General features: G+C 36.2%; 3 protein-coding genes across 3 annotated transcripts in view; 1 reads left to right on the forward strand and 2 right to left on the reverse strand.

Annotated features, from left to right (window-relative positions):
• Positions 1 to 14,527, reverse strand: part of LOC309701829 (butyrophilin subfamily 3 member A2-like) — a 329,790-nt gene that overhangs the window by 193,687 nt on the left and 121,576 nt on the right. The gene's annotated exons all lie outside the window — the stretch shown is intronic.
• Positions 1,653 to 5,610, reverse strand: LOC309704044 (uncharacterized protein). The gene is made up of 5 exons (XM_082528997.1): positions 5,228 to 5,610; positions 4,413 to 4,488; positions 4,156 to 4,311; positions 3,616 to 3,705; positions 1,653 to 3,175 (listed from the first exon to the last, which is right to left on the reverse strand). The coding sequence occupies exons 3-5, from the start codon at positions 4,258 to 4,260 to the stop codon at positions 2,960 to 2,962; spliced, it is 411 nt and encodes a 136-aa protein (XP_082385123.1). The 5' UTR covers positions 4,261 to 4,311; positions 4,413 to 4,488; positions 5,228 to 5,610; the 3' UTR covers positions 1,653 to 2,959.
• On the forward strand, positions 6,295 to 8,984 carry LOC309701860 (high affinity immunoglobulin gamma Fc receptor I-like). The gene is made up of 6 exons (XM_082526171.1): positions 6,295 to 6,402; positions 6,865 to 7,019; positions 7,239 to 7,283; positions 7,403 to 7,642; positions 7,723 to 7,968; positions 8,563 to 8,984. The coding sequence occupies exons 2-6, from the start codon at positions 6,989 to 6,991 to the stop codon at positions 8,721 to 8,723; spliced, it is 723 nt and encodes a 240-aa protein (XP_082382297.1). The 5' UTR covers positions 6,295 to 6,402; positions 6,865 to 6,988; the 3' UTR covers positions 8,724 to 8,984.

Genomic DNA, 14,527 nt, shown 5'->3' on the forward strand with positions numbered 1-14,527 from the left:
AACTGGATTACATCTGGAGGGGCTAGCTCGAATAACACCTTTGAGCGCAAATTCGATCACATCTTGGGGAAGTGCACTGCAGTCGTGAGTTCTCAGAACCTGCTCTTTGAGCAAAAAGAACGACAACATCACGGAACTTAAGTTTGGATAACATCATAGAAAGCTCACAGCTCTCCAACGGGAGATTGAGAGACCAGTGTTGGACTGTTAGAACAGCTTTGAAATTCATATGAGTTGTTCGCACTAAAGTAAAAAGCACCATCACTTCATGCGGATACCCTCTCGGCGCCAGCTGCGGTCTCAAGGCTGGAGCCGAACAAAAAAAGACACCTGATAACGACTGTGTTTAGACTGTTCTTCCCATTCCATGCAAGACCACCTGGGTTGGCTGGAAGACTGTTTACTTAGCCTAGCAGGGCGAAGGACACTGTCTCAGCTGAACTCTGGACACGCACACACATACATATACACTGATATGCACACACTCATCCCCCCTCCCTTTCCAAACGCCTTCGACGCTTATTCCCTTCCGATGCTGACGGTGGATCAAGGAGACCAGCGCACAGGCTGCAGGCCCGGATGTACTGTCTAAATCGGCTGTCTCTCACCCTTTACCCACCCCTGTTGCTTGTCATGTGTTTCTTTGGCGTATTTAGAGGTTTTTTTTTTTTCTTGTGCTATGTGCAGAGGTGTTTTTTTCTGTTCTCAAACTGATCTCCCTGTTGGAGCTCAGTCTGGGGGGAGTTATTTTTTTCTCTATCTTTCCTCATGTGGTGCATTTTCCATTGTTATTCCTCTCTGACCTGTCTTCCCCATGTGATGTTTGTGTAATGTATGTATGGTCAGAAGGGTAAGTCGGCGCTGGCAAAGGTCGGCAGCCTTAACCCAATTTCCTTCGGGGTCAACCTTCAGGATCAATAAAGTTTTATTGAATTGAATTGATTATTGTCCCATACATAATTATAATTTCTATACATATATTATTATTATTATTATTATTATTATTATTATTATTATTATTATTATCATCACAATGTTTGATCATATGATTATCTTTATTTATCTTTATTTTATTTTATTTTATCTTATTCTTTCCCAGTGTGTTGTACAGTTATTTCATTTTTAACCTTAATTTATATTTTATTCCTTCCTAGTTAAATTTACCCTTTTTAATTTTTCATATTTATTTCCTATCTTATTCATAGCCTTTTCCTTTTTTGTTTTCTTTAGGTCACGAGCAGTTGTCCAAGCATTTCACTACATATCGTACTGTGTATGACTGTGTACGTGACAAATAAACATTTGAATTTGAATTTGAATTTATTATTTATAGCTGAGTTGTGAAATATAATATTTTTATGACATGTCATAAACTTTTATTACCTCCTTTATTACTTCCTTTGCAATAAATAATTTGACACGGCCATAATTCACTCGTTTGACACAAAGTATGTGGGGATTTCTCTTTTATCTCCCTGGGAGAAGATCTTGCAGTATTCGTGTTGCACGGCAAGAGGCAGAGTAGTACCGCTGAAACCATTATTGCAAATAATATTGTAATATTGTAATATTATTGCAACAAACAAATATACAGCTAGAAATGTACCAGACGGTTTATTTTTTCCTATGTTAATTTGATCCTACACTCTAAAAAAAGATCTGCTGGCTTAACGTAAAAAAATTAAGGTAACAATTTGCATGGATCTTTTTAAGTTACTTCAGCTTAGCCACTATAGCGTAAATGCCACAAGAGTTCTCTAGTTAGGCAAACTCTATTCCTTACGTACAAACAACATGATTTGCTTTGTCCTCTACAAGCTTAATTAAGTTGAACCAACTTAATTTTAATTGTTTAAAAAATTACTCCATTTAGTTATTAAAACTTATTTTTTTACTTTTATTCTACTCAGAAATATCCATGCAAATTGTTACCTTAATTTTTTTGAGTACTAATAACTTACAATAACTTATAACTTACAATTATACAATAAATTACACATTGAAATTCCAGTTTTATGATCAAACTGTTTATTAAAACACCAGTCCACCATTCCAGACTCATTGACATTTCAATAGCAGACAAAATTGTTGCCTCCATAAAATAAATGACATAAAACACCCCTGTAAATCTGTCTCAAAAAGACTGAACATTTTGACAGTCATGCTCTGATTCAAGTTTGTTTGTGTTAAAGTGATAGTTTAGGTTTTTTTAAGTATGAAGTACATTGTGAGTGTATTACACACAGTAGACAGCAGTCAGCACATTCCTGCCACCAACACGCACGATAGGCTCAGTTTGTTTGTGTGACTTTGGTAAATCTGAACTAACCCGAACTAACACCAAAGTCACCAAATAACACAATTACACTTACTGATCAAGGCAGCAGGAGACCAGCAACTCCTGTGTGCTGTCAGGTAAAATTGCTGTTTTTGTCCATGGACGCTGGTGGGCCAGAGCGATTGAAACAACAAGCAGTAGAACTTCTCTTTCCTCACAGAAAAGGCTGTCTGATAGCAAAATAAAGCAGTAAACATATTCTTGATATAATGTACATTTAAACTGACATCAGTTTTATTAGGATGGAGGCTCATCTTGCGTGCCGGTGGCCCCGTCTGCTTCTCCGTAGGTGGAGCTTACTGACTGCCATCTACTGTGTGTAATACACTCACAATACATATGTACCTCATATACAGCCTCACTTCAAAAGACCTGAGCTATCCTTTTAAAGTGCATTATTTTTAACTAGGTGTACTTAATGCTCAACGCTCAACTTTACACCTACTGCCTACTGTACAGTATGTAACACAACACATTGCAAACAACAGTGGAACATTTCCCGTTTAATTTGAGGATAGCCTCACTCTTCACATTTTTTAGTACAACAGTTTACTTTTTAGTGACATTACCTTAGGACTGGCTTTCAGATCATCCAGCTCGAGGAATATCTTTTGAAACACTTCAAAAGTGTTTTTCAAAAGTGTTTTTCAGTTCTTTTGGGTAGCTGAGGTTGAGTGCATATATCAGCCCCAATAGCAAGGCACAGGCTCTGGGTACATCCAGGTCTGCTAGGACTTCTGTTCCTTCAAGTATGATCCTTGCGCTGGCTGGATCAGACGTTGTGGCACCTCTGGTTACAATCTTCATCACTTCATTGGTAATATCGCCGCCACCATCCTGGTAGATCAGAATCAATATAAATGTTTTAAGTAATCATACTTATACATGAGAGTAACACAAAATAGGGCTGCAACTAACAATTTTAGTTATCTGATTATGTCTGTGAAGGTTCTCTTTGCAAGCTCCTTTGACGATTATCTGATTAGTTGTTTGGTCCAGAAAATGTCAGAAAATGGTGAAAAATGTCAATGTTTCTCAGAGCCCAATATGATGACCTCAAATGTCAAACATATTCAGTTTGCTGTCATAGAGGAGTAAAGAAACCAGAAACGATTCACATTTATGAAGCTGAAACCAGAGAATTTGGACTTCTTTTTCTAAAATAATTACTTAAACCGATCAATCAATTATCAAAATAGTTGCCGATTAATTTAGAAATCAATTAATAATAGATTAGATCGTAGCTCTAATACAAAGTATAGTCATGTCTGATTTACCTGCTCTTTGAAGAGATCCTCCTCCTTTTCCCTGAGATACACCACTAAGCCACGGATAGCGACCTCTCGCCTTCTCTCCACAGAATCGTCCTGTGAATAAGAAAAAGAATGTCGAACTGCTCTTCGAGGAGGATGGGTTTTTGATTATTACATCCAAAAAAAAAAAAAAAAAAAGGATTGACTTTATATGGCCTGAACTGTACCAATTATAGATTTCCAGTGATAATCAAAATAATGAATTGATCATTTCAAAGAGCCATTTCTCTGAAATGATCAATTCATGAACTTGAAAAATCCAGGTAACAAATAGAAAAACTGCAAAATCTTGCAAATTACTCTGCCAATCATGATCCACATCACCTATAATTTGTTTTATTATTAAGTATTTATAGTTTTAATTGATATTTGTGCCTCAAGCTCTAAACAATAATTTGACATAGTTGAGTTGTAAACAGCTACCTTTTAAGACTCAATATCACCTATTGGAAAAAAAAAGTGGATTATCCTATTTGAAATAAACTACATTTCATTCATTCATACCTCTAGCAGCATGTTCTGGATGCGCCGAATGCGCATTTTTGCAGCCCCTCCTCTTGAGGACAGCAAGGACATTATTTTCTGAGAGTACTGGTCCAGCTTTGCCATGAATGTTGTCTCCAGGTTAACAGTGGTGATCCTTCTGAATTCTTGGTTTATCTGTATAAAAAAAAAAGGCACAAATAGGCACAACATGTTAATGTATACAATTTACTTTAAAAGAATACATACTGCAAATTATCTTATGGAAAAATATTTACCTGAACTGCATCAAAAAGAGCAGGCCATCTTTCTTTCAGGTCATTGATTTTTGGTGCTTGATTGACAACTTCCTGCCTGCGAATGGAGAATGTTATGTTATGTTTCCAAATCAAAGATATTTTTTCTTAAGTGATACAACTGCGCTTATGTATCTGCAGTTAACACCCAAAAGAGCAAAATTATATTTTATGTGCTAATGCACACTCAATGTAATGTCATTAAAACAACTAGTTTATGAATGTTACTTAAGATCTTTCCTGTGGCGTTTCTACAACATGGCGTTTGCTTCCTCGCCCGCGTTTTTTGACTGAACTTTGACACAGGCTGTTCTTCAGCTAGGGCTCAATTAACAAACTTCAATCTCACATAAAAATAACTCTAGGACTTAAACATCAAAATGCATCGATGTTAAACCGAATGTATACTCAGTAACCTACATTTGTTTAGTCATGAATGTAAAATGGCCCAGCCTTTTGCTGGTCAAACCTTCATCAACGCTGCAACGATTTCAAAGTAGAAAGAAGAAAAACATGTATTACCCTGTCTTTGCAGAGTTAAAACTACTGCTACAGAAGCTCAGTGTCAATTAACACCATTTGGCTGCCACCGTAAAACAAAACTTAACAAAGACTAATGTTACGGTCGAATTACTTCACAAGTTAGCCAGAAGTGTAACGTTACTAGCTTATCACCACCACTCGCCGAGGAAGAGTTTAGTGTTGTGTAAAAAGGATTTCTTGCAGTGCGTGTTGATAGAGTTAAACTTAGAGTTATTAGCTGCTGTGAATAAAACAAGGCAAAAAATTGTACTCACCACAAAGCTTTAACGTTTGATAATGTTCCGTACAAAATGCCGCTTCTCTGCTTTCTCTCTTTGCCTCCGTTTCTTTCGATCAGTGGTCTGAGAGCACAACATGTCCGGGCAAGCCAGCCTTGTACTCAGCTTTTAAAGGACGCTTACGAGATTTTTAAGTTGTATTAACTGAATACACTTTCATGTTAAGTTAACACAGAAATGTCTGTTCAAAATCGATATATTACTGAGCTAAGACTGTTTTCTTTATTTTCATTTCGACCAACTCATTAAATTAAGTTATCAACTGATTACAATGTGTACATGCAACAAACTTAATTTTTTATGCAGAAAAAGCTATTAATTTTAAGCTTTACTTACTAACCCCATGAATCATTTTTTAGAGTGTATGTTTGGATAACAGTTTGCATTGACTGCCTCCATGTGGACTCTGTGTTAATACTAATATGTAGAATGAATAATACAAAATAATTTTGGGTGAAAGAAAGTGATTGATGTTTAAATAGCTAAAAAGAAATCATGGTAGTTAAAACACGGGTATGTCAAACTCATTTTTCTTCTAGGCCAGCTTACTTTGATCTTAAGTAGGTTGAATAACTGAAACTCCAAGCAATATGTTCATAGAAGATAAAGAAGTTCAATTTCAAAAGCACATATCAGTTTTTCTACATGATATATTTTGGGCAGAACTTTGTGCCATCAGAAACTGAATTTGAATAAGTTAAATTCTAATTTGCATTTGTCAGATTGAATCTGAATTGTAACTTGACTAAATGATTTTTAAAACTGAATTTGAGTTAGCCTAATTTGAAATCCAATGTATTGGTTTGAAAATAATCGTCACTAAATTGAAATTGAATTGTATATTTTGAAAATGAATTCATTTCCTTTCAAACTGTATTTCATCTTTTTAAAAATTTTCTTTCCAGTAATTTCAATTTCACTTCTCACCATTCAGTTTCAGTTCTAAAATTCAATTTCAGTTCTTAAATTCATTATTTGGGGATTTACATCTGGGTCCTTCGAGAAAGCCACAGAGTAATCCAGCGCAGATTACTAGAACTACATTTTACCAGTGGACCCAATGTGTTATTGAGGGGAATCTACAGCATCTTCAGCTGGAGGTGGATTAAGACTTCAGAAGAATGTCCAGTGACCAGCAGATAAACTCTCGGGTTGGTAATAAATGTATTACATGTATCAGAACAAGCGTCATGTTAGCAAATGATAGCCGTACAGTAACTTTTATGCTTATTGGGCTGCTTCAGGAGTGCATGTAATAGACACGCTGTGTGAAAATGATCATTGCAAATAAAATGTCCAGTCTCTTAAGTATTTGTATTTGTACCTCTGTTTGATGTGCTCATATGTCCATAAACAATCAGGTATTCACACTGATAAGTGCAAGCAGCTTCACCACAAGTGTATGTTCATGATTTTAACAATAAGAAAAATGTTGTGTACTGGAATAAACCCATTAGCTGTGCATTTTTTGTTTAAACAATGATACCACTCTGGATTTTATACTAATACATACTTGTTCACATGTTACTGTATCGTAGTAAAGTGAATGTGAGAAACATTAAATTATTATTAAGTTGTATTAAAGGCAGCTTTCTTCTCTGATTTCACTCCAGTGAACTGAAACTGCAGTGTTACTTGACCAGCATTTTTGCTTCTTCTTTTAAATGCCAAGTGTTGCATCAGCAGCACGAATAAGCCAAACAGAAACAGAATGTTGTTAACAATCTGGACGACATCATGGATTTTAGAGCTCTCTGCGTCAAACTCAGTGAGTCCTTTCTCCACTTCCACATTAAAACTAAACTGTAATAAATCTAAAGTTAATAATGGTTTTAGAAAATTATGTGGTTTGAAAAGTTTCATCTAGAGGAAAATGCCAAATAACAAGTAGCTTTGTCAGCAGTTTTACATTTAAGTATTACGTATGGCGGTTATTCTTTTTTGTTATTTTTCTTTATTGATGTGTTGCCTGTTTTTGTCTTTTCAGTGATGAGTGTGATCATCCTGCTTTGTGCATATGATCAGAAAAGTGGTAAGTACCAGAAAAGTAAACTGACATGAACATTTATCAGTTTGTGTTTGGAACTTAAATTTGTGATTTGTGATATTCAAAAATAAAACTAAAGTAAATCTCTCCTTTTCTTCATCTAGATGCATTTTCTCTTCATATCCTTCCAAACAGATTACAGTTCTTTGAATATGAGGCAGTGACCTTTTACTGTGAGGGAGTTGTTTATTGTGAATTTGTGCATAAAGTCAAAGGGAAAATAAAAACATGTCCCAAAGGATCATCCTGCACCATCACAAATGTTTATCTAGATGACAGTGGGGAGTACTGGTATGAGAATGAAGAAGGGATCAGAAGCAACAGTATCAACATCTCTATCACTGGTATGTTTGCAGTGAGACAATATTTTGTGATTCATTTTAATCAAATTTTATTAAAAAAAAAAAAAACTCCTGTTATTCAGCTGGTTCTGTGATCCTGGAGAGTCCTGCTGTTCCTGTGATGGAGGGAGAAGATGTGACCCTGAGCTGCAGAAATAAGTTAACTCCCTCAGACTTCATGGCTGATTTCTATAAATATGGAGTCCACATCAGGAACAACTCAACAGGAAGCATGACCATCCACAAAGTTTCAAAATATGATGAAGGACTTTATAAATGCAGCATTGTAGGAGCTGGAGAATCCCCAGAGAGCTGGCTGAGTGTCACAGGTGAGACTTTTTAATGCCGGTAGTAGTACAACTGTATCACTTATCATTATACTAGAATTTATGGTGAATTTGTCTGACAGAAGAGGAAATAAAGAAGTGGGTTTGTGACTGACACATGAATCAGCTGATGATCGCTAACTGCTCACTTCAGTCTCCTGCTTTGTGTGATTAAACAGACTCTTTTATTATAAAATAATTCAGTAATTTTTTTTATCATTTACACAATTTTCTCTTCAGATCAGACATCATAAACCACTGTGAAAAAAAAATTATGTCCTGGATAATAAACAACAAACAACAAACAACAAACAACAAACGGGATAAGAACTTTTGGACTACATATGGAGGAAAAATATGCAGATATAATTTACATATAATTTTTCTACCATATTTCTTTAATTGTTCATTTGCTGGGCTTTTTAACAGTTTGGTAGTCTATGGAGGTAAATTCACAACTTAAATGGACAATAGAGGAACTGCATTTCTGCCAGTTTTTCAGCCCTTGAATTTGCCAATGTAAATATTAAGTAAATAACTAAGGTGAACACTGAAATAATTAATGAATTGTTTTTATCTCCTCAATCAATCACACAGAGACCAAGACAGACCCCTCGTCACAGCCTGGCTGTCATATTTACCTCGTCTTACGGACTGTGTTCACCATCATAATGGTGGCTGTGCTGTTGCTGCTTGTGGGACTTCTTCACTCTGGGAAAATCAGAGCCACAACACCTAATTTAAACTCAATCTCATGAAATTGCAACTGCTATGCTAAGCTGTCCTCCATTCTTCATTGATTGATATATTAAACAATCCAAATATACCATGTATTGTTTTGTAATTGAAATAGATGTGTCCATTTGCATTATTTGCATGTCTATTAATTGTTATAAACATGCGCGTATTCAGTTAGATAAACCTGACAAACCCACATAGTGTTGGATTGAAATGCTAACAAAAGCAATTGTCTGTTATTTAAAATTTTAACTTAAATAAACTTGATCTATGTGCTTTGACTTTTTGTAAGTGTATGAATGCTGTTACAAGCTGTTACCTTTTAATCCAGTTATATAGAAATATTTTCTTTTACTTGTTCTCTGTTAAACTCTATTAAATTATATATTTCTCACTCCCTCCCGTCTTGCGCAACCCACACATACACAATCACACACACACACACCAAAGTCTTAAGTTTAATTCAATTTGGTTTTCTTTATATTGCGCCAAATCACAGTAACAGTTGCCTCAAGGTGATTTATTTGAGGCCTGTCTTCAGATTCATTATTATGTTCTAAATTTTCTTATGCAGTATACTGGTTAACTTAAGCATATTTATGATTAATATACCTGGTTATATTCTGATCAGTATTAAGCAATTGAGTATACTTAATCAGTACTACAACCACATATACATTATGATTCTATCAACAGTCACAACATTTAATGCTATTTCTCTGATTCAGGATCACGTGTATGTGTTCTCAACACAATTCATATCTTATAAAAAAAAACTACATGTAAAACTCTGCGCTCAAGTTCCCTGGCTGTGTGTGAGTTTGAACTTACAAGTACAAATTTTGACCCAATTTTCCCTTTCTTTCAGCTGATTGGTCAATGTTATGTCAATCACAAATGTAACAATCCAATCAGAGAACAGATGGATTTGGCTGTCGGAGAGGTGGCTTACTGAGCTTCTGGTCCTAATTCACACAAATTCTCATCTATGGACGCACAAACACGCACAAACATAACATTTTTGGATATTGTGGTTTACGAGGTTACAAAACTCAGTTCACAACTACGCATTTGATGTACAAGTACAACATATCTATGGCCACAATTTGAGCCCATAGACAGAGGACAGCCCGTCTTTAAACACCCTGACTAAAGTGTGGTCGTGTACCCAGACAGAAGAAGTGGTGTCTTTTTTCATGCTGCAGCAATATCTATTAGAAAGCCGAAATACAATGCAGCCAAAAAATATCATGTGCCTGCATTTGTTTGGCAAAACTTTATGAAAGCAGAAGTCATAAGCTGAGTCAGAGTTTTTCCCACTTCCACTTAACATATAACCCTGATAACCACATGCAAAGTAGCATATACTGCTACATGTCTGTCAACACTTTTTGTGGCTGGTTTGTGGACATAAGTGACCTGTGACTTACTTTGCACTGAAATGTGTGTCTCCACTATCACATATTATTTTCATGTACTATGTTAGAGAATAAAAACAATTTTCTATTTTAGAAAAACATGGCCACAAACAAATACGCAAGTCTCTTCACTACTGTTTCCAGCTTCAGTTCAAAAGTGGTGTGTTTACTGGGATCAACAAAAGCTTCATCACAAAATGTGAATGGACTTTTTAAATATGGAAAACAGATGAATGAGGAACTCATCAGTGTTATAAAGCAAGCACAAGAAGGTGCAGGTTAAATGACAACAGCTAGTATTGTAGATGGGTGAAGGAGCCATGATTACATCCCTCTCTGGTCTGTGGATGGAAAAAAAATAAGATGTAATCTGCACAATGAGGAGGTTAAGCTACAGAAAGCTAGAAACACTATTTTATACCATACTGTATTTCTTTAGTTGTTCACAAGTTGTAATTTTAACAGTTTGGACTTGCAGGACATGCATGAGGAAATGCAGTTTCTGGGAATTTTCACCCCCTGATTTTTATTTAATTTCTGCTATCCCAGTCAGCTGGAGACTCAACGCACAGAGTGAGACATGTTCAGAGCCCACCTGTTATATTTACCTCATGTTCAATCTTTTTTTTAAATGTAACTTTCATGATATAGGAAACTGCAGCAAACGATGATTAGTAGCACAAACAGATTGTTTCTATAAGTAGAAGCATTTGGTTTAATTAAATGTAGTTTTCTTTATATAGCGTCAAATCCTAATAACAGTTGCCTCAAGGTGATTAATAATTTTTTATTCTTTACTAAAAACCAGAATAGGATATATTTGAATTGACAAAAATTAGTTGTCTTGTTGGTATTTCCTGCATCTTTGTTTGTGTACGTGTTAAATATTCAAGGCTTTGTATTTTGTTTTTTGTTGTTTATTTTATTGGTATTCTATATTTTTCAACGTTTATCCTCAACCTCCCGTTTTATTTTGATAATAGTTCGTTTTATGTTCACAAACACAAAGAATACAAACTGCTTCTCTTTAAGAGATCTACTCTAGCACAAGGTTGTGAGTTACAATAGTTACATATGGGATGCTTGACAGAATTTGATTTCCCTTGCCTTTCTGTCTTTACCACCGGCACACACTCAACTCTGGAGTTCTGACATCCAATGTAACTGTAACGCAGGAGGTGCAAGGGAAAACTATGTTTACTCAATCTCCATTAATGATTTTATTTAATCTGAAACATACGTAAACACACACTCCCACATGCTCATACACTGCAATACAGCAATGATCTAAGAAAAAATTGGGATCAGACACAATTCCCTCTAATGATACCTCCTGTCTTCTCTCTCTTGCGCTATGTGATCACACAGATCATGTTTGCTGCCAATTAGTTCAATACTGTGTCATTTACACTAATTTAAATGTTTCCTCTTCTATCAAGCAACTGAACAAGTGGTAAATAAGTGACTTTAATAATGCCCATTAAATACCAAACAATATTTCCTAATCATTATTATTTTAAACATTGACAGAAATCACAATACACAGATATTTTAATGGTTTTAAAGATGCTATCAGGCACATGTACACACTGTCAAACTTGTAAACTTTTTGTGCCCAAAAATAAATCTTGCAATATTTCATGACGACCAGCAGATGGCAGTTGGGCTAAAATGAACAAATTTTAGCCCAACTGCCATCAATAAAAATAACTCACTGGAAAACTAAAAACAAAAGTACAGACTGTACTTAAATAGAACTACAAATACTGATTCATCTTCTTTACTCAAGTGAAGGTGAAAAAGTAGACGCTCTAAAAAGTACGCAAAGCAAGAAAGTAAAAGTAGCCCCATAAAAAAAACATTTCCATGAGCTATTTTTATGCAGAACTACCTGCACATTGTGCTAATGTAATGTGCTGGAGCCACTATAGGGAAGCTGTACAAACAGATACTTACAAATAGCTCTGACAGCACTGAGCAGCTCCTTCAGTGGCTGCGGCATCCACGATGTGGGATGGAGAGATTTCGTAGGTCTTTCCTCCCCACTGCTGTCAGACTCAAACAACAAAGACTTCAACTGATCAAACACACACTTCCACACATGTGCAATAGCAATAACACTAAGTGCAATACTCTTTTCTGGCATTGCTGTATTATACTCAATTGTATATAGCATTTGTATTCTATTTTATTGATTATACATAGTATTTTATTTTATTTTATTCTATTCTATTGTGTACGGTATCTTATTGATATCTTATTCCAGTGTTTTTCTGTAATTTTTCTAGGCAACTTTGCACCGTTCACACCTGTAACAAAACAAATTCCCCACACGTGGGACTAACTTTTTTGTTTTCTTTTTTTCCTGTCCTGTCCAGCAGTGTAACAATCAGAATTGTTGTCTGAAGGCCAAAGAAATGCCCAAAAGATTTATTTCAAAAGTGGATAATTTTGGCTGTTGCTTTACTTGTCCACTATCCATATTTTATTAGAAGTGAATTAGTTTTTTTTTTAGTTTTTTTTAAATTTTGAGTTATTAAAATCACACAAGATGAGGAGAAGGAAAAGAGAAAAGAAAAAAGAATCAGGAAGAAAGTTAACAGAAGGAGAGGGAGAGAAAAAAAACTAATAAATTTGCTTGACCTCCAGCTGAAGAAAAAAAAATGTGAGAAAAAGCAACACAGCAGGAAATCCACAGAAACAACCAACATTGTATAAGTAACCGTAAATAAGAAATATTAAATGTTATTGAGCAGAATACAGTATTATTACAGTTTTTTCTGATTGCTTAAGCACATTTTTTGTAACTATTGGCTAATTTTGTAAAACTCTTCACACAAATAAGAAAACCTGTCACCCAATCATCAAAACATTGTAGTTCTCTTGCAAAAGCAAACACAGCTAGATTAACTCTTCACACCTTCGTAAAAATGGTGTTTCCGTATCAAACAGTACACACAAGCCATCATCTACTAAGCACACAATGCGCCAACTGCACACTGATGGTATGAATACAAAACACATCTGGCTTTTGCTTTCTCTGTGCACAAGGTAGGCTATGTCAGTTTGAGCTCATACTTCTGTCATAGATCCATAAGCATAGAGGGATCCAAACTTCAAGTACTGGTGTTTATTCAAACACATCAAAACAAACACAAGTGTTTATTTCCAAGTATAGGATTATTTGCAATCGCCATAATGACTATATGGGTTACTTGGTCTGCAGTGAACATGCTTCCTCTGCCCCAGCATCTGGTCATCTAGCAATTCTGTAAAGTAACAATTTCAGTATTTTCACATCAATGGTATTGGTGTGTTTCTCATTGGCATATGGCAGTGCTACAAATCTTTGTGCGAAGTGACTGTACTAACCGATTCTCATTTCAAGATGTCCTTATGGTACTTGCTACAGTGTAGCGGCTCGAGTTAGGCTGGACCTGTTGGCCAGCTACCCTCAGGGTCATTCCACGGTTGATTACATGGTCCACTATTGTAGCTCTGATGTCATCAGCAATTCTATTTCTTACTCTTCCTACCCTTCCTCTCCCCCCCTCCTCATCTTCCTCTCCCCCCTCCTCATCTTCCTCTTGCTCCTCCTTGTCCTTGTCGTCCTCTTCATCCTACTTCTTCACCTCCACGTCCTCTTCCTCGGCCTCCTCTACTTCTCACTCTTTCTGCTCCCTCCATTGTACTCCGCACACACAGCTTACCTGTATTATAGTGCTTAGGCTGATTGCAAAGTGAACTAATTATCTAAAAAAGTTTTCACATGTGAAAGTGTGCCAGACAGTTGGCAAATTAGTGTTAATGATAGACATACATGTGTATACTTTTGCTAGGAGTGTGTTGGAAATTTGGTAATTGAGTGTTGTGCAGTGAATTGTGCCTACAGTTTTGCAAAGTGTGTGTTACAAAATTGCAAACTGAGTGCAAAGCAGTTTTTGTGCTTTTAGTTTTGCAGACTCAGTGAGTGGTTTTGCTATAAGTCTGAATAGTTTTAGAGATTGTGCTACAGGAATCACAGTTAGGGTTTAAGCATTCAGAAAAAACTGTAATACATGACATGTTTAGAGTCAGCAGCCGACCAAGATCAAGCCCAAGAGTGTGTCTGTACATCACTGTTTGTGCACCTGTGTGAACATGTGAGTGTTAAGCGTGCTTGTGTTCATAAGGTTTCTCCTTTTAAGTATCTAATAGTAGGTGTGGGGAGCCACAGTCCTGCCCTCCAGGACATGAAGCAGGCATGGAGGGGACTCAGGCCCCAGAAATCCAGAGGCCTCCCAGACCAGGAGGATAACAGCAGGGGCAAACCCCTCAACAGGTAAAATGGAGAGGTGGGCACCGACACTACAAGTGAGGCTGAATAAACAGACCGTCTGGACTCCGTTCAGGGTGCCCACCCCCAA

This window comes from Aulonocara stuartgranti (assembly GCF_965226115.1).
Source record: "Aulonocara stuartgranti genome assembly, chromosome: 3".
Classification (NCBI taxonomy): Eukaryota; Metazoa; Chordata; class Actinopteri; order Cichliformes; family Cichlidae; genus Aulonocara; species Aulonocara stuartgranti.

What these genes read in the sequence shown, in the direction of transcription:
- LOC309704044 (XM_082528997.1), bottom strand. Translation starts at nt 4,260, where the DNA reads ATGGCAAAGCTGGACCAGTACTCTCAGAAAATAATGTCCTTGCTGTCC. An exon ending in TCCAGAACATGCTGCTAGAG is followed by an intron (nt 3,706 to 4,155) that starts GTATGAATGAAT and finishes TCTTATTCACAG; the next exon opens with GACGATTCTGTGGAGAGAAG. An exon ending in AGGATCTCTTCAAAGAGCAG is followed by an intron (nt 3,176 to 3,615) that starts GTAAATCAGACA and finishes CTGATCTACCAG; the next exon opens with GATGGTGGCGGCGATATTAC.
- LOC309701860 (XM_082526171.1), top strand. Translation starts at nt 6,989, where the DNA reads ATGGATTTTAGAGCTCTCTGCGTCAAACTCA. An exon ending in AGCTCTCTGCGTCAAACTCA is followed by an intron (nt 7,020 to 7,238) that starts GTGAGTCCTTTC and finishes TTGTCTTTTCAG; the next exon opens with TGATGAGTGTGATCATCCTG. An exon ending in TATCAACATCTCTATCACTG is followed by an intron (nt 7,643 to 7,722) that starts GTATGTTTGCAG and finishes CCTGTTATTCAG; the next exon opens with CTGGTTCTGTGATCCTGGAG.